Source organism: Eimeria acervulina, genomic scaffold (assembly GCF_000499425.1).
Source record: "Eimeria acervulina Houghton genomic scaffold, Eah_scaff55, whole genome shotgun sequence".
NCBI lineage: Eukaryota > Apicomplexa > Conoidasida > Eucoccidiorida > Eimeriidae > Eimeria > Eimeria acervulina.
The window spans coordinates 53875-80291 of record NW_013549737.1 but is presented as its reverse complement, the minus strand read 5'-3'; the positions used below and the strand labels follow the sequence as shown (position 1 = coordinate 80291).

Sequence of the window (26417 nt, the reverse complement as noted above, 5' to 3'; positions counted from 1 at the left end):
TGCTGCTGCTGCTGCTGCTGCTGCAGTGAAGCGTTCGTTTGACGGTTTGCGCTGCATGCAGGAGCCATCTCACCCATCGGCAGCTACATGCAGCGTGGCTGAGGGGGGGATCGCTGCAGAAGCAGCTGCGGCAGCAGCAGCGAGCAGCAGCAGCAGCAGCAGCAGCAGCAGATCGTGCAGCAGGTGCAGCAGCACCCGAACGTAATCTCGTGTCTCGTGCAACTGCAGCAGCAAGAGAAGAAATTCTTATAATGCAGATAGCGCAGGTGCTTCTTAAGCCCATAAATAATTTTGCTGCTGTCTTTATTATTTGTCTTTGTTGTCTTTGTTTGTTTTATTTTGTATTTGCTGCTGTCTTTATTATTTGTCTTCGTCTTTGTTCATTTTTTCTTTGTTTATCTTTGTGTTTATATAATATAATTTTTCTATTATTATTATTGTTAGTATTATTATTATTATTATTATTATTAAAATTATATTATATTATAACAAATAATTTGTCTTTATATTATTATTAATAATTTATCTTCTCGTCTTCCTCTTTATTTTTTATTTTTGTTGTCTTGCCTTTCTTTTGATTGCTTTATTTTCTTGGTTTTGTTTTATTGTCTTTCTTTTTATTATATTATTTTATTGTGTGTAATAATAATGTGTTATTATTTTATTATTATTTTTTATTATTTATATAATAAATAAATATATATATATATTTTCTTGTCTTTGTTTTACTGTTGTATGTTCTGTCTTTGTCTTTATGCTTGTTTTAATGTCTTTGTGTTCATTTGATTATGTTTATTTAATTAAATTAATTGTATTAATTTAATTTAATTTATTTATATTTATTTAATTATATTTATTTAATCTAGTTATACTTAAATATATTTATTTATTTGTATTTATGTTTGATAGACTCCTCTATTGAACGATGCTGCTGCACTTCTCTCGCCATTGGTTTTGTATTGCCCTGACGTTAATATAATTATATTTATATAATTAAATTAATTATATTAATTTGATTGAGTTTAATTATATTTATTTAATTAAATTATATTATATTCATGCTCAGCTGACGCATCTGTTGAACGAAATGCTGCACTTCTCGCGTCATTGGCTGCACTTTGTCTACGAAGACGTCCTCCGTCCTAAGTGGCGAACCCTCTATAAAGAAATACCCAAGTAAACCATCAACAGCAGCAGCAGCAGCAGCTGCAGAAGCAGCAGCAGCAGCAGCGGCAGCTGTTAGAGTTGCACCAGCAGCAGCAACAGCAGCAGTTAGAGTTGCAGCAGCAGCAGCAGCAGCAGCAGTTAGATTTGCAACAGCAGCAGCAGCAGCAGTTAGAGTTGCAGCAGCAGCAGCATCAGTTTGGGTTGCAACAGCAGCAAGCATTTATATCTATATTGCTATCCGTTACTACCTGAGATGCTCTGATGCTCTAAGGGCGCCACTGCTGCTGCTTTTATGTGTTGCTGCTGTTGCTATGGGTTGCTGCTGCTGCTGCTACCCTCAGATGCCGCGACGTGGACGAGTTTCTTGAGCTTCTGTGGCAGTGCATTCAGCAGCAGCACGTAAGCTACCTTTAATCCCTCATGCTGCTGCTGTTGTTGTTGCTGCTGCTGCCGCTGCTGCCGATGTATTGCTTCCGATTGTGCTGCTGCTGCTTTGCTTTGCTATATCTGTGTTGCTTATACTTTTGCTGTTGTTGTGGCTGCTGCTGCTTCTCTTTTCATCGCTTCCCCTTTCGCTGCTACTGCTGGTGCTGCTGCTTCTGCTGCTGCTGCTGCTGCTTGTTTGCGTCTACGTGTGTTACTCCTGTTGCTGCTGCTGCTTGTACTGTTTGCATGCGTACTGCTGCTGTTGCTGCTAGTGTATCTTTTGCTTCTGCCTGAAAGGCGGACGCTATCTGCAGCACAGCAGCAGCAAATGAGACGCAGCAGGTGCTGCTGTTGCTGTTGCTTCTGTTTGTCTCTCTAGGATGGGCTGTTCCTCTACGGCGAAGAAGAAGCAGCAGCAGCAGCAGAAGCTGCTGCTGCTGGTGGAAGGGGCAGCATCAGCGTGCAGCTGCATGCACTCATTCAAGAAATACACGACACATGCTCCTCTATGGCATCTCGAGCGGTCCTGCTGCTGCTGTTGCTGCTGCTGCTGCTGCTGTTGCCGCTGCTGCTGTTGCTGTTGCTGTTGCAGTTGCTGCTGCTGGTGCTGCTGCTGTTGTTACTGCTGCATTTACTGTTGTTGCTGCTGTTGCTGCTGCTAATGCTGCTGTTGCTAATGGGATTACTACCGGCGGTGCTGCTGCTGCTATTACTGCTACTGCTACAACTACTGCTGCTGCTGTTTCTGCTGCACTTGCCTGATAGGCTAAGGGTGCAGCTGTTTATGTTGCGTCTGTTTTTAGGAGTTTCGGTTTGCTGCAGCAGCAGAGCAGCAACTTCGAGGGCCTAACGAAGATCTGCCCCCAGCTGAAGCTGCTGCCAGCAGCAGCAGCAGCAGCGGCAGCATGATCATGGTAGAAGAACAGCGACAGGTGTTTCGGCAGCAGGTGCAGCAGCTGCTGCTGCTGCTGGACTTAAAGCAGAGTGAAGTCCGAGCGGCAGCAGCTGCTGCTGCGCAGGCGACAACCAGCAGCAGCAGCAGCAGCAGCAGCAGAAGCCGCATGCATCTCGATCATTGCATGGCGCTAAGGTGAATATTATTTCTCCTCCTCGCGTCTTGTACTACCCTCTCGTGCTGCTCACTTTGTTCTGCTGGCAGCAACAGCAGCAGCAACAGCAACAGCAACAGCAACAGCACCAGCAGCAACAACAAAACCGGCTTCAGGACCGAACATAGATTTCTTTGTTTATTTTATTTATTTATTTATTTAATTTGTTTAATTTGTTTGTTTAAATGTTTGCAGGTCTCTCTGCTTGCGCTTAGACTTTAATGATTTCTATGAACACCAACGTCAAATGAAGGCAGCAGCAGCGCAGCAGAGGAGCGACAATTCTGCTGCACGCTTCCCCTCGCTGCTGCTGCAGCAGCAGCTCAGTGCTGCCAGCAGCAGCAGCAGCAGCAGCAATGGATGCGTGACAGACAAGAGAGCTGATGGCTTCATGTGCACGCCGCGTCTCTTCAGCAGCGAAGAGGCAGCAAATAGTTTCGCTGGGGGCCCTGTCTTCATCTCTAAGCTGCAGCAGCAGCTGCAGCAGCAGCAGCAACACCAGCAGCACCAGCAGCACTTCTCTGAAGACCTCACGCGGCCTCCTACTGCATGTGAAGCCTCGGGGCCTCCGTCGCCGCTGACCTAGGCTGGAGAAGCAGCAGCAGCAGCAGCAGCATCAACAAGAACAGCAGCACAAACAGCAGCAGCACAAGCAGCAGCTGCATAAGAAGCAAGCGCAACACAAGCAGACCTGTTCTGTTGAGGGTTTTTCTTTTATCTCCTTTTGCCTTTCTCTGTTTCATATATATTTACGTATTAATACTTAAATATATAATATATATTTGTTATATTTACTTTGTTGTTCGGTAAGATAGAACAAGCAATATATATATATATATATATATATATATATACATATATATCTTGTGTAACAAAAGGAGAGCGAAGGGCGCCAACTCAGTGCTAAGTACTAATTACTAAGGCAGCAAACCGGGATGAAACGACCCATAAAAAGGCAGCAGCAGCAGCAGCAGCAGCGACGGTTGTTGTCGTTGGCGCTACAGTTGGTGCTACAGTTACTGCTGCAGTTGCTGCTGTGCAGTTGTGCTGCTGCAGCTGCTGCGGCAACTGATTCGTAGGGCAACTGCTTTAAATAACTACACAGTGTCTGTAACAGCACTGTAGGAGCAGCAGCAGCAGCAGCAACAACAGCAGCTTTGTAACAGCAGCAGCTGCTGCTGCAGCAACAAAAACAACAGGAGTGTAGGAGCCTCAGCGGTTTCCGTGGCTTGAACTGCAGCAGAACGAGAGCATGTGCTGCAGCTGCTTGTTCTGTCTTTGTTCAGCAGCAGCAGCAAGCAGCCTGAAGCTTCAGCTGTATAGGCTGGAGTGCTGTTGCAGCTGCTTGTTGCTTCTTGTTTTGTTGCTGCACAAACAGCTGCTGATTTCTTGCTGCTAGCAGCAGCGCCCGCCCCCCTGTCTGTCTCTCTGAAGTGTATGTATGTTTGCCCGTAATTAAGTATTAATGAGTGGATTTCTTTGCTTATTTTAATTTTAAATTCATTTTTAACATCTACTTTATTTCGTTTATTCTTCTTGCTGCTGCTTTCTATGCCCTTGTTGCTGTTGCTGCTGCTGCTGCCGCCACCACCGACCGCAGCTCGAGGGCTGTGCTGCTGCTCTCCGGTCTCTTCCTCTAGGCAGTTTGTGAGTAGATATTTATTATTTATTTATTTTAATATAATAATAATAATTAAATTATTCTTTTTTCATAAATTTCAATATGGTTAAAAGGCATGCAGGAGCAGCAGCAGCGCGTATAGACCCCTGCCCGAGGCGGCAAAGGGAGGGCCTCAGCAGCAAACCCTGCTGCTGTTAAAAGCGTTACTCATTGTCTTGCTGCTGATGCAGCAGCAGCAGCAGCAACACCAGCAACTGCAGCAGCAACAGAAGCGCCAGCGCTAACTTGCGTGCCCGTAGGCTGCTGGCGTCGCCCTTTACCTGCGACAGCACCCTCCTCAGCAGCAATATCAACAGCAGCAGCAGAAACAGCAGCAGCACCACAAAAGGCTTGCTGCGGAGATGCTGCTGCTGCTGTCGTCTGTGTCATCTCTTGAAGCCTGCTCAGACATTTTGCTGCGGCAACGCAGATGGAGCCGCCGTGGGCCCCAGGTGGGCCTCCTGGACCTCGTGCTGCAGCAGCAACAGCAGCAGCAGAAGCAGCAGCAGCAGCAGCAGCAGCAGCAGTAGCAGGTGCTGCTTCGCGCTCTTACCTCGACAGCAGCGATGAGCAGGAACAGCAACTTGCTGCTGCAGTGCAGCAAGTAGAGAGGCCCCTCCCGGTAGACTGCGGCATCTCCACGCCCAGCAGCACACCCCGTACAGAGCGCCGCAGCAGTGCGGGGTTTTCTGCTGTTGCTGTTGCTGCTGCTGCTGCTGCTGCTGAGGAGCAGGACAGTGCGGACGCAGTTGCGATACCAGGCGACCTTCCTCACCTTCCGCTCCCTGCGACTCTTCTGCAGCAGCAGCAGCAACAGCAGCAGCAGCAACGGCAGCAGCAGCAGCAGCAGCCCAAACTTGACTTAATTCTGGTGCAGCCGCCACGACTTGAAGGGGGAGCGGCAACAGCAGCAGCTGCTGCTGCTGCTGTGGGGAGCCGTACAAACGTGAAAGATGCAGCAGCAGCAGCGCCACATGACGCTGCAGCGGCTGCTGCAGCAGCAGCAGCAGCAGCTGCTGCTGCTGCTGCTACAGGAGCAGCAGGTGGTGCAGGGGACTTGAAGGAGCAAATGGCGCTGCTGCAGGTTGCAGCAGCAGCAAAAGATGCAGCACTCAACTTTGTAAGAAAAACGATGCATAGGCAGCAAATAGCAGCAGGAGACAGCGGCACACGCAGGCAGACACAGCAGCAGCAGCAGGAACAACAACAGCAGCAGCAGAAGCAGCAAGGGGAGAGGCATAGAGAGACAGAGGTAGCGGCAAACCTATGCGGCTGCTGAACGCAGTCAGAAGCAAAGAGCTGCACAGGGCAGAGGCCTAGGGTTTAGGGTTTAGGGTTTAGGGTTTAGGGTTTATGTCTGCTTTTTCTGCTTCTTAGGAGAGAGAGCAACGGCAGCAGCTGCAGCTGGAGCTGGCGGAGACGCGGAGGGATCTACTGCTGCTGCAGCAGCAGCAAGAGCAGCAGCAGCAGCAGCAGCAGTTTCTGCTGCCGCATCTAGGCGTTGGCGTAGACATGCAGCAGACGCAAACCCACAGGCTGCAGCAGCAGCTGCTGCAGAAAGAGCAGCAGCTGCGAGGCCTTGCTGCTGCACTCGACAGCTTCAGGGTGCAAAGCAGAGCAGCAGCAGCAGCACTGCAGCAGCATCTGCAGCAGGCATTTGAACGCGTAGCCGAGGTGAGCTGCTGCAGCTGCCGTTGGTGCTGTGCTGCGTGTTCTTGCTGAAACGGCAGTGGGGCGTGCTGCAGCAGCAGGGAGAGAGCTGGGATGGCTGCTGCTGCTGACTCAGCTTGCTGATTACCGCTGCTGCGTTTTGCTGCTGCTGCTGTGTTTCACTGCTGCAGGCGGAAGCGGAAGCAACGGAGAGGCAGCGACAGACGCAGGTGCTGCAGCAGCAGACCGCAGCATTGGAGCAGCAACTCGTGGAACTGCAGCAGAAGCATGCTGCTGCTACCGAGATGCGTGATGCCTTGCAGCAGTTGCTGCAGCAGCAGCAGCAGAGCAACGCGCGGCTGCAGCAGCAGCTATCGCTGCAGCAGCGCATTAGCCATGAGGTGCAGCAGCAAATGGAGCAGCAGCAGCAACGAGTTGACCTGTTGCAGCAGCGAAATGAAGAGCTTCAGGAGGAAGCAGCAGAGTATCGACGCAACGCCGCGGCTGCTGCAGCTGTGGGGCCCGCAGCAGTTGCTGCTGCTGCAGGGGGAGGGGGAGAGTCAGAAGGCATTGCAGCTTTGCTGCTGCTGGAGCGGCAGCTGGCAGCTGAGCCATACGAGCAGCAGCTGCAGCAGCTGCACCAAGAGACACAGCAGCAGCGTCATGAGCTGCAGCAGACCAAAGCTGAGCTGCAGCAAGCTCAGCAGCAGATTCAAATGTACGAGCAGCAGCAGCAACAGCAGCAGCAAAAGCATGAAGAGCAGCAGCTGCAGCAGGCTAACCTGGAGCAGCAGCTGGCGCAGCAGCAGCAAGAGCAACTGCAGCTGCTTGAGGAGAGGGATCGATTTGTTGCTGCTATTCGCCTGCTGCAGCAGCGCTGCGATGAGCAGCAGCACCTGCAGGAGGGTCAGAAGCAACAGCAACAGCAGCAGCAGCCTGATGAGGAGGAGCAGCAAGATGAACAGCAGCAGCAGCAGGTTGCAAGCGTGGAGACACTGCAGCAGCAAGTGAGCTCCCTTGTATCTGTCAACGCTCAGCTTTCGCAGTGGATTCGCCGTTTGCTGCAGCTCGTCCTGCAGCGGCTGCAGCACGACAGCAGCGGCAGCAGCAGCGGGGGCGAAGACAACAGCAACAGCAGAAACTCGCTGCAGCAGTCTGCAGCAACCGAAGACGCAGAGCTGCGCGAGAACCTCAACGAGCTGTTGTGCTCCTTGCAGCAGCAGCCACTTAATGAAGAACTGAAGCTAAACTTGTCGTCCTACCTGGAGCAGCTGCAGCAGCAGCAGCAACAACAACAACAGCAGCAGAAACAGCAGCAGCAGCTACTGCAGCGGGCGGCAAGGCGCCAGAGAGCTCGGTCCACTTCACCGGGCCGCGAAGCAATGGCGAGGAACAGCAGCATCAGCAGCAACAGCAGCAGCAAGCGCCGCAGCAGGAGCAGCAGCAGCAGCAACAGCAGCAGCAGCAGCACGCTCGATGGAGGCGTGGCGATCGACAGTGTCAGCACTGCGAAGCAGCAGCAAGAGGCGCTGCTGCTCTGGGAGAGACAGGTGCAGCGAAGGAGACAATTATCAGCAGCGCTCGAAGCTGGAGACCTCGAGTCATTGAGTGAACCCCAGCAGCAGCAGCAGCAGCAGCAGCAAGAGCTGCACCTGCAGCAGGCCCCACAGGTCGCTACAGTCGGCGTGCAGACCGAGGATATGCACAACGAAGAACAGCAACGGCAGCAGCATGAGCTTCAGCAGCTGCAGCAGGAGCTTGGGCAGCTGCAGCAGCAGCTGCAGCACCTGAAACAACTGCAGCACGAATGGCAGCAAAAGGAGCAGCAGTTGCAGAAGGCACAACAAGAGCTCAGCAAGGCTAAGGTGATGCACTGTCTTACTGCTGTTGCTGCTGCTGCTGCTGCTGCTGTTGTTGTTGCTGTATCTGCTGTATTTGTTGCTGCTGTTGCTGCTTCCCTTGAAGCTTCGTCTGGACCGTGTGATTTGCTGCTGCTGCTGCTGCTGCTGCAGGAAGCAGAGAGGGAACGGGCAGAGTCAGCGCAGCGGGAGTTGGGCGCAGCACAAGTGCAGCTGCTGGAGACTCGAGAAGCCGAGCAGCAGCTGCAGCAGCAGAGGGAGAAGGAGCAAGAGCAGCACGAGCTGCAGCAGCAGGAGCTACAGCAGCTGCAGCGCCAACTCGAAGCAGCGGAAGAGGCACTGCAGCAGCAGAGGGAACATTATGAGGCGCTCCTTGCGGCACACAAGGACCGTGCAGCAGCAGAAGCAGCAGCAGCAGCAGCAGTAGTAGTACATCCGCAGCAGTCAGGTGAGCGGAATATGGTCTCTGTGGCTGTGCAGACAACGCAGCAGCAGCAGCAGCAGCAGCAGGAGACGCAGACAGAGTTGCAGCGTCTCATGGCCGATGCCATCACTTCGGAGACACAAACTGAGCTGTCGCTTCTGGAGCCGTTGCTGCAGCAGCAACTCATGCTGCAACAGCAGCAGCAGCAGCAGAAACCCAGTGCAGCAGCAGCAGCAGAAGGGGGGTCGACAAAGGCGAAGGCGCGTGAGGCGGAGACCCAAACGCCTTTGCAGCAGCAGCGCAGCGTGAAGATCCAGTGCAACAGAGACAAGACAACGGGAACAGCATCAGATACAGCAGCAGCGGCTGCTGCTGCTGCTAGTTCTTCTTTTGTCGAGACACTTGATGCAGAGACACAGGTGGATCCGGCATATCTGCTACAGGATGAGCAGCCACAGCAGCAGCCGCAGCAGCAACAGCAACAGCAACAGGATGCGGAGTCCTTAGCAGCAGTAGCTGTAGACAGCAAGAGAGGGGGAGATGCTTCTGCGCCCGTTTTCGGCCTTCATCGTGCAGATGGCAGCAGCAGCAGCAGCGGCAACCGCAGCAGCAGCAGCAGCAGCAGGAACAGCAGCACGGCGAGGCTTCGGGGTCGTAGCAGCGTTTCATGGGTGCAGCAAAGTGCGATCCCAACACGAAGGAGGCGTTCCTTGTCAGCAGCAGCAACGGCTGCTGCTGCTGCTGCGGCAGCTGCTGCTGCTGATGGAGACCGATGCTCTTGCCGCTGCTGCAGGAGGCGCCAGAGGCTGCACCGTTCTCTGCTGCATGCTGCTGGTGATGCTGCTGTAAGCGCTGTACAGAGAAGCTCTACCCGCACAAGAGCCCAGCAGCGAAACCGTCAGAGCAGCAGCAGACGCAACAGCAGCAGCAGCATCAGCGGCGATAGGCTGTATCTAAGTGGAGCCTTCACAGGTCGTGCAGGCCGGCGGCGCAAAGTAGTGCAGCAACAGAAGCAGCAGCAGCAGAAGCAGCAGAAGCAGCAGCGGCAGCAAACACCGGACAGCGACTCTTCCTGGACCATGAACTCCACTCCAAGCCGCTACGTGCGCAGGCTGCTGCAGCAGCAGCAGCAACAGCAGCAGCGGCAACATCAGCAACATAGGCATGAGGTGTCTGTACACCCCGTGGAGGAATTCGTTGATCTGCTGAAGGAAGTCGACGGCATCGCAGACCCTGCAGCGCCTCCTCCGCGCTTGCACCGTCAGCAGCAGCTGCAGCAACAGCAGCAGCAGCAGCAGCAAGAAACAGCTTCTGCGGTATCATTTATAGCAACCGCCCAGCGCAGCAGCCACCAACATCTGCAGTACGGGCACAGGAGCAGGGCAGCAAAACACAACTACAATGCAACTGCAGCACCAGACTGCGAGGGCGTGGAGACCATACAGCAGCAGCAGAAGCAACAGCAGCTTCTGCAGCTGCAGCAGGAGGCTGCCCTGGCTTTTGTTGCAGTGCTGGCAGCAACCGCTGCAGCCGGCGGCTGCCGGCTGCTTTGCTCCTCCTGTGGCGGTTTCTTCGCATGTCTGCATGCGGCGCATGCAGCAGCAGAAGAGGCAGCAGCCGTAAAAGGTGCAGCAGCGGACGCCGCCGCCGCCGCTGCTGCTGCTGCTGCTGAGAAGTTCGGCAAAGCAGCAGCTGCTGCAGACGAGTGCAGGGGCCTGACGTGGGAGAAGTCGCTGCTAAAGAAGCAGCAGCGGCTGCTGCTGCCTCGTTGGCTTCAGCCGTGCTGCTGCCCTTTGCATGCGCATGTTACCTACGTCCGCGTGCCTGCAGCAGGAGACGCAGCTGCGGCAGCAGCAGCAATTGCTGCTAATGCTGCTGCTGCACCTGGTTCTCCGCAAGCCCAGCAGCTGCGCAGCGGAGACCACGAAGCGCAGCGGTTGCTGCAGCAGGAGTTGCTGCTGGCCCGAAAACAGCAACAGGAGGCAGCAGAGCAGCTGCAGCAGCAGCACAAGAAGCTCACTGAAGCCGAGCAGCAGCTGCAGCACCTGCAGCAACTGCAGCAGCAACAACAAAAATCGGTGGCAGCTGCAGCACGCGCCAAGGCAGAGGCGTGCGCAGCAGCACGCAAGGGCCTCGCTGCTGCAGCTGCATGCAGAGAAGTGCTGGAGCAGCTGCGGTCTCAGTTTAGAGATCTTTTGCAGGGTTTGTCTCCTAGCGACCTGCAGCAACAGCTGCAGCAGCTGCTGCAGCTGCTGCACCAAAGCAGCAGCAAGCTGCACGAGCTTCCCTTGTTCCCTTCAGTGCTGCTGCCTGATCGCCGTCTTACTTCGTGGCTGCTGCAGCACGTGAGGACTTCAAAAGAATCTTATGTTGCTGATGTTTGCTGCTGCCTACCGTGCTACGTCTGCTGGTGCACTAGCTGCTGCATCTGCTGCTGCATCTGCTGCTGCTGCAATCTCCGTGGGTGCTTGGTGCAGGTCTGGCAGTGCGTCTACCTCTTCGCTGTGCGTCAGAAGCATGTCTCCCGGCTGCAGCTGCAAGACCAGCAGCAGCTGCTGCAGGCGTGGCAGAAGCAGCAGCTTCAGGAGCAGCGGCAGCAAATGGAGGCGCAGCAGCAACAGCTTCTGCAGGAGCAGCTGCAGCAGCAGCTGAAACGAGTGCAGCAGGAAACCCAGCAGCAATCCAAGACGCGCTACATCGACACAGCCCTGCTGCTGTTGCAGGCTGACAAGCAGCAGCTGCAGCAGCGGGAGCAATGGCTGCAGCAGCAGCACCAGGCTCTACAGCAGCAGATACAAGAGCGCGAGCTGCAGCTGCGCGATCAGGAAGAAGAGTTGCAGCAGCTGCGCGTGCAGCAACAGAAGCATGAGCAGCAGCAGCACATGTTACAGTCGGAGCTGCAGGAGCAGCAGAGAGACGCAGAAGAAACTATCTCCCGCCTATCGACTCGCCTGAGGGAACTTCTGGTTGGTTGCCGCGCCGCTGCTGCTGTTGTTGCTGCTGCTGCTGCCTCCGATGTTGTGTCTACTGAGACGTTCCTGTTCGCGGCTTCCATGCCGTCGCTCTGCTTATGTCTTGTGCTGCTGCTGCTCAGGCTGAACATGATTCTTCAAAGCAGCAGCAGCAGCAGCAGCAGCAGGAACAGCAGCAGCAGCTCCAAAGAGCAGAGCAGCAGCTGCGCCAAGAGCAGCGCAATCTGCAAGACGACCGGCAGCGCCTCCTGCTGCAGCAGCAGGAGCAGCAGCGTTTGCTGCAACAGGAGTATCGACAGCTTGATGAAGACAGGCTTTCGCTGCAGCAGCAGCAGCGCGAGTTTGACGCCCTGAGCGAGAAGCTGCAGCAGGAGCAGCAGGAGTTGCGAGAGCAGCAGCAGCTACTGCAACTGCAGCAGCAGGAAATGCAGCAGCAGCAGCTGCAGCTGCAAGAGCAACGGCACTTAACGGAGCGGCGCCACTCCGAAGTGCAGCAGAAGCGCGAGGAGATGGAGCTGCAGTCACAAAAGTTGCAGCAGCAGCAGCAGCACCTGCAACAGCAACAGCAAGAGCTGGAGGAACGAAGAAGGGGTCTGAATCAGCGCCAAGAGGAGCTGCAGCAGCAGCAGCAGGACCTGCAGCAGCAGCAGCGAGTAGCCAGGGAAGAGCGCCACCGAGTAGAGAGTCAGCAGCGTCGCATTGCTGCACAGCTGCAGCAGCAGCAACGGGAGGCAGAACGCCTTGTGCGCGAGAGAGAGGTACAGCAGCAACAGCAGCAGCTGCAGGAGCAGCTTCTGAAGCAGCAGCAAGACCACTTGGCTCGGCAGCAACAGCGGCTGGTGGAGAGTGAGAAAGAACTCGCCGAAAAGCAGCTGCTGCAGCAGCAAGAGTTTCAGCAGCAGCAGCTGCTGCTGCAGCAGCAGCTTGAAGAGCTGCAGATGCAACAGCAGCGGCTTTCTGATCAAGAGGAAGCCGCCGTGAATCTCCGACGCGAGCTGGAGCAGCAGCAGCGCCGCATAAGGCAGCAGCAGGAGCAGCAACAGCAGCAGCAGGAGCACAATGCAGACAGCGACGTGCCCCAAGCCATGCAGGAGCTGCAGCAGGAGGTCGGCTCGCAGCAGCAGCACATTCAGGTATGGATTTGTCTCCTTGTACTAACTGCTGCACCGCATGCACCCCGTGGTAGCTACGTAGTCACTTTCTCCTGTCTCTGCCGCTACTGTTGCTGCTGCTGCTGTTGCTGTTGCTGCATGCGCCAGGGCCTTTGCTCCTGTTTTGTGTTATCCTCAGGAGCTCTACGGGCAGTTAATGAAACTGCAGCAGGCTAACGCCGAGCTGCAGCAGAAGCTACTGGATGCTCAGCAGCAGCAGCAAGATGACAGGAGCAGCTGCCTGCAGCAGAAAGAGCAGCTGCAGCTGCTGCGGCAGCAACTGGAGCAACAACAGCAGCAAGCAGCACAAAAAATCGCGCAAGCGCAGCGCGACCGTGAGAAACTGCAGCAGCAACAGCAGCAGCAGCAGCGGGAGCACGCAGCGGAATTGCAGCAGCTACGGCAGCACTCGGAGGACCTCCAAAAGAAACAGAAGCAGCAAGAGCGTGAAGGAGATGCACTAAGGGAGCAGCTGCAGCGCCAGCAGCTGCAGCAGAAACAGTACGAAGAGCAGACGCTGCAGCAGCGGCGGCAGCTTGAAGCGGAGCTGCAGCAGCAGGTCTCCAGAGCAATGCAGTTGCAGCTGCAGCTCACCGAATTGCAGCAACAGCTACAGGCGCTAGAGGAGCAGCACGAGCAGCAGACGCAGCAGCAGATGCAGCAACAGCCGCAGCACAGCAAGAATGAAAGCGAGCAGCAGCAGCTTCTGCAGCAGCGCATGAACGCTTTGCTGAGGCATGCGGATCGGACCCTTAGTTGCTGCGCGCTGCTAGATAGTCAACTGCAGCAACTCCAGCAGGTAGAGCGTATGCAGCAGCAGCAGCAGCATCAGCAGCAGCAGCAGCCAAGTGACCCCTCCAGCTCAACCGCTGCTGCTGTTTTCAAGACGTTGCAGCAGGTCCACCAGCTGCAACAGCAGCTGCTGCTGCTGCAGCGTCTTATGAGGGAGACGCAAGAGGAAGAAGCGGCGTGTTCAGCGGAAAGCAGTAGCAACAGCGGCAGCCAGGACAGCAGCAACAGCAGCAGCAGCAAAGACAGAAGCAGCACCAGCTTCGACCCATTCACTCCCCAGCAGGAGACACTGGGAGAGCCCGATCTCATCTACGGTTCTTCCTCTGCCACAGATGCTTCTTGCACGCAGAAGCAGCAGCAGCAGCACCACCACCACCACCACCAGAAACCAGGAGAGCAGGGTCGCCAGCAGTTGCTGCAGCGCCAGCTTACAAGGCTTCGTAAGGAGCTGCAGATAAAAACCCATGAGCTGCAGCAGCAGACACAGGAGCTTTCGTTAGTCCGCCTGCAGCTGCAGGAGCTGCAGCAGCAGCAGCGGCTGCAGCAGGAGCAGCAGCAACGGCAAGCAGACGAAGTGGACTCGAAGCAGGCACTTTTAGAAGAAGTGGCGGCTTTGAGAAAAATGCAGCAGATTCTGCAGCAATCCATACAGCAGCAAGCAGCAGAACTGCAGCAGCGAGAGAAGCAACTCTCGTTTCAGCAGCAACAGCTCGAGGCAGCACAGGCCGAGCTGAAACTGCAGCAGGGGACACTGGAACAAAAGCGGCAGCAACTGCTGCTGCAGCGAGTTGCCCAGGAGCAAACGGCACACGAACAGGAGCAGCAGCAGCGGCGTCTGGAGAAACATAGGTTGCTGCTGCTGCAGCAGGCATCGAAGTTGCAGCAGCAGCAGCAGTATGAGCAGGTCTCACCAAATTTTTCAAAGAATGCTGCACGGGCTCAGCAGCAAACCCTGTTTTCGGGAGAGGCCCTGCAGCAGCAACAAAAGTATATGCAGCAACACAAGGCGGAGGGCTTTGCTGGTGGCGAAGGGGCGACTGAGGCACAGCAGCAGCAACAGGAGCTTCTGCTGGAGCAACTCGAGGAGCATGTGGCAGCTGCTGAAGAGGTGCAGCATCAGCATGCAGGGGAGTTGCAGCAGCAGCATGAAGATCAACATGAGCTTCTTCGGCAGAGTCTCGCGATGCAGCGAGACCTTCTGCAGACGGTGTACGCACATCTGCGAGAGGAGCAGCGCATGCTGCAGCAGCAGGAGCAGCAGCAACAGCAGCAAGAGTCCGACAGTCGCGTGGCTCAGCTTAGCGAGTTTGTCCTGATGACCGTCAGAGGATATGCGCGCTTCTTCAGTTTCCACTGCAGTGGGGACCTTAGCAGCAGCAACAGCAGCAGCAGCAGCAACAACAGCTACGAGGTGAGCAGCAGCACGAGCGACCTTTTTGTCAGCGGCAAAGCCCTCTCTGGCTCTTCTCTTTCGCACAGGCATACTTCCGATCAAGAGGAAGACGCGGAGTCCGCACTGGGGAGTGCAATCTGCCCTGTAGCGCCGACGGTGCAGCAGCTGCTGGATGCTCTGGCGCTTCGGGATCATCCCGGTGTACACTCGCTGCAGCAGCAAGAGCAGCAGGAGGAGCAGCAACAGCTGCAGCACGATGGGCAGCAGCAGCAGGACAGTGCGTCAAGCCCGCTGTGCCTGTCCGTCAGTGGCATCTCTCTAAACGCACTGCAGCAGCAAGACATCGCCTTCTTAGAAGCCTTTGTTGCTGGCCTACACCGGCTAGTGCTGCGCTGCGCCGTTGCTGCTCGGCGCGCACAGAAAAAGACACCGTCTTTGGCAGATGCAGCAGCAGATGTAGCAGGTGCAGCAGATGCAAGTACGGCACCTAGACCAGAACAGGAAACGGTGTCGGCAGCAGCAGCAGCAGCATCAGAGCGTGTGCTGCAACAAATGGTTCCGTGCAACGACCATTCCCCTTCGAGTCTCAGCGGAACGGATACCGGTGCAGCAGCAAGTACAGCAACAGCAGCAGCAGGGGTTACCGACAATGCTGCGGTGGATTTGCAGCAGCCTCAAAGCGACCCTACGGGTGGGAAGGACTCAGAAAAACGCCAGCGAAACTCTGCAGCTGCATTGCATGCGGAGGATGGCAGGTGGTGTTCGCCCTCTGCTTCTCCATCTTTGGCTCATCATAGAAGCAGCAGCAGCCAGCATAGTATTAGGAGCAATAAGAACTCATGGAGGCGCAGCAGCAGCAGCAGCAGCAGCAGCAGCGGCGGCAGCAACACAAGCGCGCGCACTTACCCGATGCTGCATCACCATCCGCCGCAGCAGCAACTGCTGCCGCAGAGTCCAGCACCGCACTGTGATGACGCATGCGCTGCAGCAGCAGAAGCAGCAGCATCAGATGGCTCATCAGAAGCAGAAAACAAACCCGCTGTAGGCGTAGAAGCAGCAGCAATGATAACTGCAGAAGAAGTTTTTGCGGAAACTGCGCAGAATCCCGCACGATCAATAGACGACAAGCAGCAACAGCGAAGGGGACGGCAGAGACACCATCGGAGGCACGAGCTGCTGCTGCAGCAACCCGGGAAAGCTGCGGATACAGCAGTGCCTGCTGCTGTCACAGGCCTTCCCCAGCGGGAGACGCCGTCCTTCCCCCCAGTGTGTGGCAGAAGGGGCAATCACCGCAGTAGCAGCAGCGGCAGGGGGAGCAGCAGCAGTGACACAGCAACTGAAGAGCTGGAGCGTCTGCCTGAGAGGAGACGCGCAGCAGCAGAAGGGGAAGCACGTGCAGCAGCAGCAGCAGCAGGTGAAGTGTCACCTTCGAGCCGATTAAGGGTCTCAACAGGCAGCGGAGACAGAGTGTTTCTCTTCGAAATGGGGCCTTCGCCTCCTGCAGCATCGGAGGCCACAGAAGACGACTCGGACTTCACGCTTTCTGGCCTGTCCAGTGTCACTGTATCACATTGTTCTTCAGCAGGAGATCCGCTGCAGTCTCACCAGGGGGAAAACTAGTTCGTCACTATTAACACTTAAACTATTAAGTGAAGCCATATAAACTGAGGCACTGAGACAAGCGAAATCTTCTGGCCCAGCAGTTATGCATCGGAACCGCCGAAAGAACTCACGGCTGCACCTACGGGCTATGGAACGTGCGCCCACTTTTTTCACTTGATTATTTGCCTATATAATAGCATTGTTTGATAATATATATATACGCCAATATACGCATATATATGTATCTATACGTATCTATATAATATATATATATATATATATATATATATATATAGATGTACTAAAGGGGCTACTTCTCTTGGCTTGTTTCCCAAGTACTTGAGAGGCTGTTCATCTCATTGCGTATTCTTTGTCTTATTTTTGACGGGCTTGTCGAATGTAATGAAGAATTTGAGACCCAATTCCTTAAGAGGTTCCTTTTGTTTCCTTGGACGAATGAAGCTGAAGCCGCACTCCCACAGTTCTGCAGGCAAGAAAGATTAACTGTTGTTGATGCCTGCCCCTGAGAAGAGCAGTCCTTAGGCTTAACACAAATACAGATAGACAAATCGATTATAACGAACAGTGTACTGCGAGGTTTTTCTGGACGCCCACAGCTCCATACGCTATGCATGTACTGGTATCCACAGATTTCCTTTTCTTGTCGTAGGCGGTCGTGCATGTTGAGTGACTTTCGGGTACTATACTAGTTTACTTTTGTTAAGCGAACTGAAGGACCGGCATCTGTCGGTTGTTCTAACATCTGCTGTAGTTGAGACCGAAGAGCTGCAACAACCTCTGCGTCGGCCAATGCATGCGCCATAGGTAGTCGCATTATGTACACAGAGTCCACGGTTCAAGAGCTTTTGCCTTTCTAGCTCTCTAAAATTCCGCCTGAATTTTGCTAGACGGAGTTTGAACGAGGGTGCAACTTGTGTCAAATCAATTGGAACAGTGCAATGCCTTCCTGAAGACTAGTTCTAAGTGCAATGCATTCCTGAAGAGTTGTCCTGCAGAAATGCATCACTCCAAAACACTCCACCACATACGTACTCACGCATACAATAGGTAGGACGTGCTTCTGCACCTGCATCAGAATAGGTGTTGGTATAGTTCCGGCGCATGCACAAGTGCAAAAACATACATAAACATCGACATCCTCATTCACGCCAACCGTGCCGATGCCAGTACGAATGCGCCTTAGCATCATACACCCAGAAATGGCCTGCACACTCATACCTGGGCATCTCCGTCAACACAAAAAGCCTTCACATGTTTGCGTACTAGTGAACAGCAACTTGCCGGGTGACAGACTAATTCACCTGCGTGTATATGCTTAAGTAATATGCGAGTTCTGCTGTTTCTCTGGTGCAATGAAGTGCTCGTAGACGACTAGAAGAATGAAATTCCGCCGGTTTTACTGAAAAGGCATGATATAAAGTCTGGTTTTTAGTACGATGCATTCTGTCCCGCTTGTCGGCATTCGTCTGGTATACGAGTGTTCAGCTGGTGCCTTCGTCTGCCCATCACCTTAATAGCCACTTACGTACCTTCACTGCGACTCAGAAAGACAAAGGAAACGGAACAGGCAATCGTTAAGCGCTTCTTGCCAAGCGCTCAACGACTGCACCGAGGCCACGGGGAATTTCCACCCTCCAAAAAAGCAATGCAGACTATGTATGAGATGCTGCGTGCTTTGTCCTGCTGCTGCTTCTACTTTTGCGTGCTCGCGCTCGCATCCCTTCCACTTGGCAATTTTTTCGCTCTTCTGCGCTGAGCTGCAAAGGCCTTCTGACTGGGCTCTGTGCAGTGGTGCTAGGGTGCTAATGAAAGTGGTTTCAACTAAGTAATGCCCGTGAGGACATTCTTCTACAGCAGAGAAGCAGAAGCCACCTCTAATAACATGATGCAGAGGAAATGTATCTGCTGATGATGAGCGTGAAGAAATTCTTCTACGACAGATGACCACAAACTACCTCTGATAACGAGATCCAAAGCAGCACAGTTTAGCCGCTCCTTCAAGAAAGTTGGCTGTGTATGGTGAGCGCCTCGCGCACACAACATAGAGACATCTAAAGAGATGCCTCTGAGGACGCTATAGAAAAGATGAGGATCACTCAGTGCTCACAAACTGATGCAATGGAAAAGATATATGGTCTGGAACTGAACTTACGGTCAAATGGCACAACAGCCCCCGTGGTCCGGTAACGATAACCTAGAACCACCACCCTGCGAGGGTTTACAAGCGTGCAAACCAAGACAGAAGAGGACATGTAGTTCATGCAGGGCAAGACAATCACATTCCACATCAGAGCAAATTACAATGGATTCAATCAAGTTGCGCACGGGGAGTAATGGCAAGAGAAGAGAGGTGCAGCATAACAGCAACCACTGATCTACAGAGAGAGAGCAAAAGCATGTTTGTCAAGCCTGCATGCACAGCAAATGTCCCACGTTATCCCACAGGCACAATATCTGCTATGGTATTCAACGACGGAATCCATTGACAAATTGTAACTAAGCAGAGGGCAAAACATCGGGAGAATGTGCGCAAGTGTACTATGCGAACAAGAAGAGCAGGCAAGCAAAACTGCAAAGTCCTAGCACGCCATTCTTACTGAACAACCTCTGTACACAAGTGATAGCGTGAAGAACCGACGTGTGTTCATGCAAGCCTGCTCGCACTGATAGTGCATCCCGTGAGCCAGCGAGCATCTGAAGAGATGCTGCCTATACAGAGAGGGCGCCACAGAAAAGAAAGGCACGCAACCCAAGGGAAGCGTGCGGAAATCGAGCTAGCTGCTCGCTGGCCAACAAGCCAGTTAGGTGCTCTGCACCTTTTTCCCACATTTCCGTGCTATCTTCCAGCACGCAATAATACAAGTGCAGCAAAAGATGGCAAGAACGAAGCTGAGGGGCAGCGCAGCACAGAGAGCAGCAGCGACTCCCTGCTGTATATATGCTGCTTCTATTCTACAGGAGGCAACAGCTGCATTCGCAATGCAATAGCGCGCTTGTACTTTTGTCATATTTTGGATGCTACGCATTAACTGTGCAGCTTGCGCCCTTGTGTGGGCCATGTTTCCTTCGTGTCTGCTAAAATGAAATTGGTCAAAATGACACTCCTCTGCGCAACTGATGTCCCGCCGGCTTATAAGAATGAGGCCACGTTCTACATATCCACAGAACAGGCCCCAATACAGCAACGTGCGGAGTCGCCTCAACACGCTCTCACCGAAAACAGCGCTGGTTCCTGCCTTGAGGACGCAGAGCAAATCTTCACTTGAAAACGGAAAAGACATGGAAAAATCGTCTTCGGTGCTTTCTCGAGAAACCCTTGAAGTATCGGACCGAGACGGGGGAGGAACTCTCCTGCGTTTCCGCGCACTTCTTGTGCTTTGTTTTCCCGCTGAGCCACTGGGGAGGCTGTAACTTCCCTCAGTAACCTTAGTTTCGAAGGTTACCCCTGTTACATCCTTCGCAAAGACGCTTAGACCGGAAATTATGGCATTGAACCTCGCAGTCTGAACGTTGAGCAGGAAGTTGTTCACCGCATGGCGCTCGCCTGCTGCAAGTGTCTCAGATGAAAAAGCAGGCGGCGAAGACAATGCAGGCCTTTGAAATGCAGGTACACCCAAATCTGAAGAAGCGGGTGGTAAGTCCTGTTTTCCAGAAGCGGCTTCTTCAGGAAGCTGCGCATCACTGGAAGAGGAAGAGAACGGCTCTTTGGCTTCAAGTCGATAAGGAGGCGGGATATCAAACCCTGCATGGGCGAAGTAGTAGTTCAGCATCAAGTTAAATGTAGGAGAGGCATCTGCTGCGTTGTTTTGCGCCTCTGCTCGAACATTCAACACCAGTAAAGAAGACCCCTTTATCAGGGTGAAAACGAGCAGGCCGATGTGCAGCACGTTACCTATGATGGCGAGCACAGCTTTATACCTCTTTGGGTGTGCATGCGTCGAATAGGTAAAATACGGGAAGATCAGTCCGAGCGCAGAATTCAGAATGCAGAGGATTACTCCAACACGGCACATGAAAAAGAGGCAGCAAATCCCAACGCTTAGCGATAAAAAGCCCATCGCAATGGGCAGCCAGCATAAATACGCGCAGCTGGGTCCAAGGTAGTCTGGCCGCAGACTGTATGACTCCCTTAAATGAAGTACCATTGTAGGCATATATATGTGAGCGCCCTTCTTCTAACAACAGGAGTCAAAAACGGTGTGTCGAGCAAGCCCAGAAAGCCGGCCAGCGTCTCTCTATCCAGCTGTCATGTAGCTAAGCAAAAATGAAAACTTTTGAAATAAAAAACAGGTGTCTCAGAACTCTTCGACGTCGACAGTGTGCATATCGGGCATGTTATTCTGACGCCACCACCCAGTGCGCAAGTAGTGATGAAACCTTTCGAAGGGAGAAAACTCTATGCCTACAATGAAAAAGGCATTCTGTTGGCACTTTGTCTGTAAGACAAATGCTTTTTTGAACAAGCCCTGAGCAGCAAGCACTGCTGCGGATAGGACAGACGTGAGTGGTGTTCGCCGTGGGAGTAGTACTGCTCCTATGTGGCATATTCTGCCACTCTCAAACCTACAGAAAACATTTAACCAGCCTTGTTCTTTTACTTTTAACTTTTAAGTAGAACTTTACTCAGGTTTTGCATGAGTGTGGGTCACCAACAAGAGAAGGCTTGTCGCGAAACCACGTATTCCGCACAATGAAATGAACTTAAGCAGGGCAGGAGCCACACAAACCTGACCAGGAAGGCACGGAAGATACGGGATCATATTGATGTGCAATTGAAAATTGGAAGATTTCTAGAGTCCCCACAACTTGGGCCTCCTTAGAAACTGGCGGAGAGAGATTCGATGAGCACTTGCAGCTTCAGAAAGGCAAGGCACCCAGCACTGCCTCTATGCAATACTAGGATAGTTACAGCTCAGGCAAATTTTGGTCGCCTGTACTTCGATAAATGCAAGAAGAGTGAAACGAGGATTCTAGTTATTAGCAGAGGAACGTCGTGAACTGCAATCGAGTTAAAGCCTTGGGATTATAAGTGTTTCTGTAGACCAGCTGATATTTATGCACACCAGCTGCTCTCCCCTCCAATCTCTCGGCATCCTGAACGCAGCGGCCGTCGGAGAGCAGACGCCTTTTTCCAGTTGCAGTGCTCTTTGCTTCAGCTCCTGCTGCTGGGCAACCCTGCTTTCAAGCACAACCGAGCCCGCTCTGTTGCTTGCAACTACACTAAAGGACAATTGATATACGTTTTATTGGCCCTCAGCAGCCAGCCTGCATGCAAGCATGTAGAAATCCACATACCAACTTCGAGAGACTGTGCGACAGATGGGCACACCTGCAGAAGAGCTGATATACCCCCGTTTCATCAAAAAAAGTGAGTGCACTGTTCCTGTCCCGATTTCGTCACTACCGAAGTGGTGCCTACATCCAAGAGAAGATGCTTGCAGCTCTCGACCCCAGAAAGCTTCCTTGTGCCTCTGAAAATCGAACGGGGAGGCAAGGGAGCAAAACGTTGTTTTCCTTAGTCCCCTGGGGCTGTAGATGTGGGGCTGCTGGCGTTTAACTGCTCAGCAAGAGGCCAGCTAGAAAGAAGGGAATGCTATTCTCACTCTCGATATATCTATCAATAAACGTGGGCATTTCAGGCAAACCTGGTCCCGATCGGACCTGGTCCTGGTTGGAGCAGGCCACCCCGGGCGTTAGAAAAATCTAGGTGTAGGCAGGGGCTGGAGTCAGTCGAGTATACAAAAGCATCAAACATGCAACTTTGTGCAGTCCAAACAATCTGCCGGTTGTTAGCTACTAACTACGCAAGTAGAAAGATGCCAATATTGTTGAAGCATCTAAAAAAGGCAGATAAATGGCGGCGCATTGGCCACAGAAGAACCCTAATGACGCAGCAAAGCACGTCGCCCCTTATGCATTCATGAGAATCCTTTTCCCACAGGTACGTCTCCGATTAGCGAACCCCATGTGTAGTGGGGTCCCGCGCAGAGGGACCATTTACGGTTTATGGTTTAGACGGGCGTGGCGGGAGAGTGGAATGCCACTCTCTGCATCCTCTTGTTGTCTTTCCTGATGAACTTGATGGAGTCCGAAAGGCACTTTATGGCGGCAAAAAATAAAGCGAGGGATACAACGAGTGCTATGCACATTGAAGTTGTGGCTGCAGAATCAAGATTCTGCTCTGCGATCCTGCAGGTGGTTACGGTGGCGAGAAACAAGCACGCTTCTGCATGTGCAGGAGTCATGTTATCAACGGCTTCAAGGAATTCCTTTGCTTGCTTTTCAGACTTCTCCTTATTATTCCGGTATCTGCTGAAGTTTAGTTTGCCAAAATAACAATCGTCCGAACAGCTGACGGGCCACTTCCGAAGGGCCGCGATGGAATAACGGGTGTAACCACAGAACAGCCCCCAATCCAAAAGCGCACGGAGGACACCTTCCGTTCTGGGAAGAACTCCAGTTTCAGAATTCAAACTTTCCAAGCATTCGAAGTCTTCCTTGCTCACAAAAATGTTTTCCCTTGACTCCCAGGATTGACGCAACACAGTTGGGTAAAAAGAAGACTCCCCTCCTACAAGGATCTTATCTGCTTTCCCTCTGGCAATGGTAACCAACTCCTTCATCCTCTTCCCCCGCGTGGGCAGAGTCGAGGCCTCACCAGTTATTGATTTCGGGTTGTTAACACGATGATCTGCTTCCGTCTGGTGCGTAGCAGCCCAATTCTCTTCCTTCTCTTCAACTTGCTTGGGGGGCGTCGTTAGCTCCCCGTCTAGGTCTTCACTGTCTCTAGGCAAATGGGAACTGGTGGATGTGCTGCTTGTGGTACTGGCAGCTTCAACTCCTTCTCCACTCAAGACTGCGAATGCCTGGCCCCCTTTAGGGCCCTGAGAATCTATGGCGCCCACATCGGACGGTGGAGCAACGCCAGAGCTCATAGACCCTCTGGATTCTTGTAATCGACGTAGGGTCCCCAATGTTGCCTTCTGAGCATACATGCCCAGGAGAGGAGACACCTCGGGACTGCCGTCCGTGCCGTTCATCTCGTTCTGCGCCCGAGAAGTCTGCAGCAAGAGCCAGACCGTGTAAGCAAAGCTCGCGATGAGCAATAACATCAATGAAACAATGCTAATGATGGAGACTATCCCCCAGAATCTTTCATGGGTTTTGTGAAGGGCAAAGGGGACAAACGCAAGGGCGCAGCCTGCAGTGCAGTAAATAATGCCTAGAACAAGTCCACCACTTGACATGAAGAATAGGCAACTGACACCCATTATGAACGACAGGAGCATCATCAAGATGGGGATCCAGCAAAGAGCATTGCAAGAACAACTCTCCAACCCATCAGATCGGGAGACCCTGAAACTCCGGCTTCCCCACATCGTGAAGAGAGTCTGGAAGAAAGAATTTCAGCTTTTCACGAGAAGAGGTTTATCATCGGTCTCGAAACGAGGGGAAAATAGTGGGGCCTTTCCGCCAAGCCCACCACCGTATGGCAGCCAAGAGCACACTGTCGATGGTCCAGGCCGACAAGTCCAATCGCATAGCACCAGGTGTATTGGAGCTCTTGCGCGGAAGACTTATAATAGAAGGGAGAGCTTGACTTGCAACTGGCGGATATGGCATTCATGGGGGACTCGTGGACCGGCTAAGCTGCCTCGTGGCGAGTTTCTCTCCGCACGTACCGGAACACGGTGGCGACGGGGTCTCTCGAAATTGCTTTTGGCAAATTTCACCTACAATAAGAAATGCTTTTCACGTTTTAAAATATAATTTTTCAGTTTTGTGCAGGGCCCGTTCGTTTCCCTCTGTTCCGCAGTGAGCTGCACAGCTCTGGTGCAATGACCAAGTGACCTTTGTCCATGTGGCAGGCCGCTTCGGTCTGAAGATGGGGAGTACTACGGGTGATCTTTCAGCCATCTAAAAAGCAAACACTCCGTTCTATTTTGTATTCACCATCAAAAAGACTGCTCCCATCGCATTCGCGTATACTCTGGCTTGAGTTGTGTGGGAAGCGATGCTCTAACGGCAGCGTCGAACCGGGCACTAGCAAACGCTGCAGTTGCCTTCAGTGGAGCTTCCCTCAAGAGCCTATGCACGCGTCCTCTTGAAAGCAGAATTTTGTGGGGAAAGCGTAGTGTGTCCAATGTCACACTGCAGTCTGCAGTCTACTGTGACCATAGGGCTCTACTTGCGTCCCAGCTAGCTAGTGAGGGAAGGGAAGTGTCCAGCAATGCAGTATTATTTCTAGCAGCAAAGGGGGATTGGGGGTGCGTTCAAGTGGGTTTGCCTCGGAGAACGGTTTGCGACAGGTTGTGCTGCTACTCAGCTGCTGCTACTCGGCACAACTTGTTGCAGCTCGTGCTCAGAGGCAGCCCCACTTACACGCATACCCATTCCCTCCTTGCTAATAATAGGCAGCCGTCTCTCCGCAGCAACCCCGGGCCTTTTTGCCACTGCACCCAGGACACCTATGGACTAAACCGAAACTGGGATACCTTAGGGAGCTCAAAACTGCACGCGTTTGAGTTTGATGAAGCTCACGACGGTCCTGCGCGATGATCCGAAGATCGAGGGCTCACTCTCCAGACCCGCTGCGCCTTTATATTACTCCTAATGGAGTGCGAAGGCCAATTCCTCAGGAATATCATACATGCGCTCGTCATCTCACAGCTCTCTTGAGTACAGGAGGTGTGAGGAGTGTTCAGCTGTCCCGTAGCCCTTGTCCTGTACTTCAGATTGATGCATATTCAGGTGGTGCTGTTTTCCTACTGAGCTAAAGGCCAGATTAAACCAGTGATTGACGTCTGCACTACGAAAGATACCCCAGAGATTACAAGTTTGAGGAACTAGTGCGCAGCTTCTAGACTTTGCCTCCTCCCACCGCTTGCTGATCAAGAAACTTGACCCAAATTTTGGGCTTTTAATGCGCTCGCAGCCTTTCACCCTTAGTTCAAGCATGTTGCTTTTACACTGTAAAACACCTGGGATATGTGGAGCGGCCTTTTTTCGTCAAGAGGAGATTAACTGTTTGGGGTCCATGCAAGGCGTCGTACTGCGCCTATCAGTACCATGCGCAAGGGAGGAACATAATGTCATTGTGGAGCAGTATATAGGCTAAATTTGCGATTCTTCAGAAGAGGTTTCTCCGCTTCACAAACATCTCTACTGCGCAAACACCCGTAAGCCAGAATCGCCATAACATATCAGAAGCCGCCGACATCTACCCTTGCTTCACCCGGTTGTTCAGGAACCCCTTGAGCTTTCTCCGTTTCGAAGGGCCGTTTCAACATCAGTTCACAGCGGTGGCTGAAATATGCCTCTCGAGCACTGCTCGAGAGGCCTTGGGAAAAAAAACGTAATCTATTGGCTCTGACGCCTAAATAACCCGATTTTGTCGTATTTCGTTTGGGGCTATATTACGCAAGAAAGGCCACTATTACCTTCACGTAAAATCAGTGGGAATGGCAAACAGCGTGTTGATGCATCGCTTGATAATCTTGTGTTGTCGCAGTACTAGCAACGCCCGGCCCTGCATATTCTGTCTGACTGACGAGACAGAATACCGGAAGTTAACCCAAGCAGGCGGTCCAGTGCGGCGCAGCTTCAGTTGCTGGGTATCCAACACAGACAAGCACACAGTGGTGTACTTGAAGTTCTGACAGTACAAGAGCAGCAGTGCATGGACCTCATTTGGTGTGAGCGCCTAGTCGATAAAGTTTTCACTCCACATTGTGACCGTTTGGGGAGCAGAGCCAGCCTTTGTAGTTCTTATTCATTGCGAAAACTGGACACTCGAACAGCGTAAAGACAGGCATGTGCATGCTAAAAACAGCTTAACGTGTGATCGTACACGTTTGCTAGGCTGAAACGTTTCATTTCAACGAGTTCCTGGCCCGGTGCAATGGCTGCGCATAAAACGCCATTGCACCGGGACTTCGAGGCAGGCCTTCTGGTCCATCCAATAACAACGGGAACATTGCGTATGGAAAATTGCGTGCACCTCATTGACGTGGGGGCCGCCCCTAACTGTCCAATTTCAAAATCTAGACATCCAATAATCGCCGCTTATGCACAGGCATGCCCACTCGGGGTTAAAAGGCCGTACTACCAATGGGTGTGGGCTTCCAGAATTATTAGCCTATAGCTGAGCAAACAATTATCAGAAGACTTTCGATATTCATGGCGCTTCTC

General features: G+C 52.8%; 3 protein-coding genes across 3 annotated transcripts in view; 2 read left to right on the top strand and 1 right to left on the bottom strand.

Moving 5' to 3' along the window:
• The window catches only part of EAH_00010710 (hypothetical protein), a gene marked incomplete at both ends in the record, with an annotated part of 4672 nt that extends 1384 nt beyond the window's left edge, over positions 1–3288 (top strand). Inside the window, 6 exons of the mRNA XM_013395083.1 lie at positions 62–266; positions 1067–1176; positions 1509–1566; positions 1973–2116; positions 2397–2683; positions 2898–3288. Coding sequence (XP_013250537.1) covers positions 62–266; positions 1067–1176; positions 1509–1566; positions 1973–2116; positions 2397–2683; positions 2898–3288 — 1195 coding nt within the window. The remainder of the gene's footprint in view (positions 1–61; positions 267–1066; positions 1177–1508; positions 1567–1972; positions 2117–2396; positions 2684–2897) is intronic.
• A 1504-nt stretch (positions 3289–4792) lies between these two features.
• EAH_00010700 (hypothetical protein, conserved) lies at positions 4793–16223 on the top strand (the record flags this gene model as incomplete). The annotated part of the gene is made up of 6 exons (XM_013395082.1): positions 4793–5614; positions 5740–6036; positions 6204–10640; positions 10773–11261; positions 11390–12400; positions 12558–16223. The coding sequence occupies 6 exons, from the start codon at positions 4793–4795 to the stop codon at positions 16221–16223; spliced, it is 10722 nt and encodes a 3573-aa protein (XP_013250536.1).
• A 6014-nt stretch (positions 16224–22237) lies between these two features.
• Positions 22238–23338, bottom strand: EAH_00010690 (hypothetical protein, conserved; the record flags this gene model as incomplete). The annotated part of the gene is made up of 1 exon (XM_013395081.1): positions 22238–23338. One exon carries the CDS (start codon positions 23336–23338, stop codon positions 22238–22240), a length of 1101 nt encoding a protein of 366 aa, XP_013250535.1.
• Positions 23339–26417: the final 3079 nt, after the last annotated feature.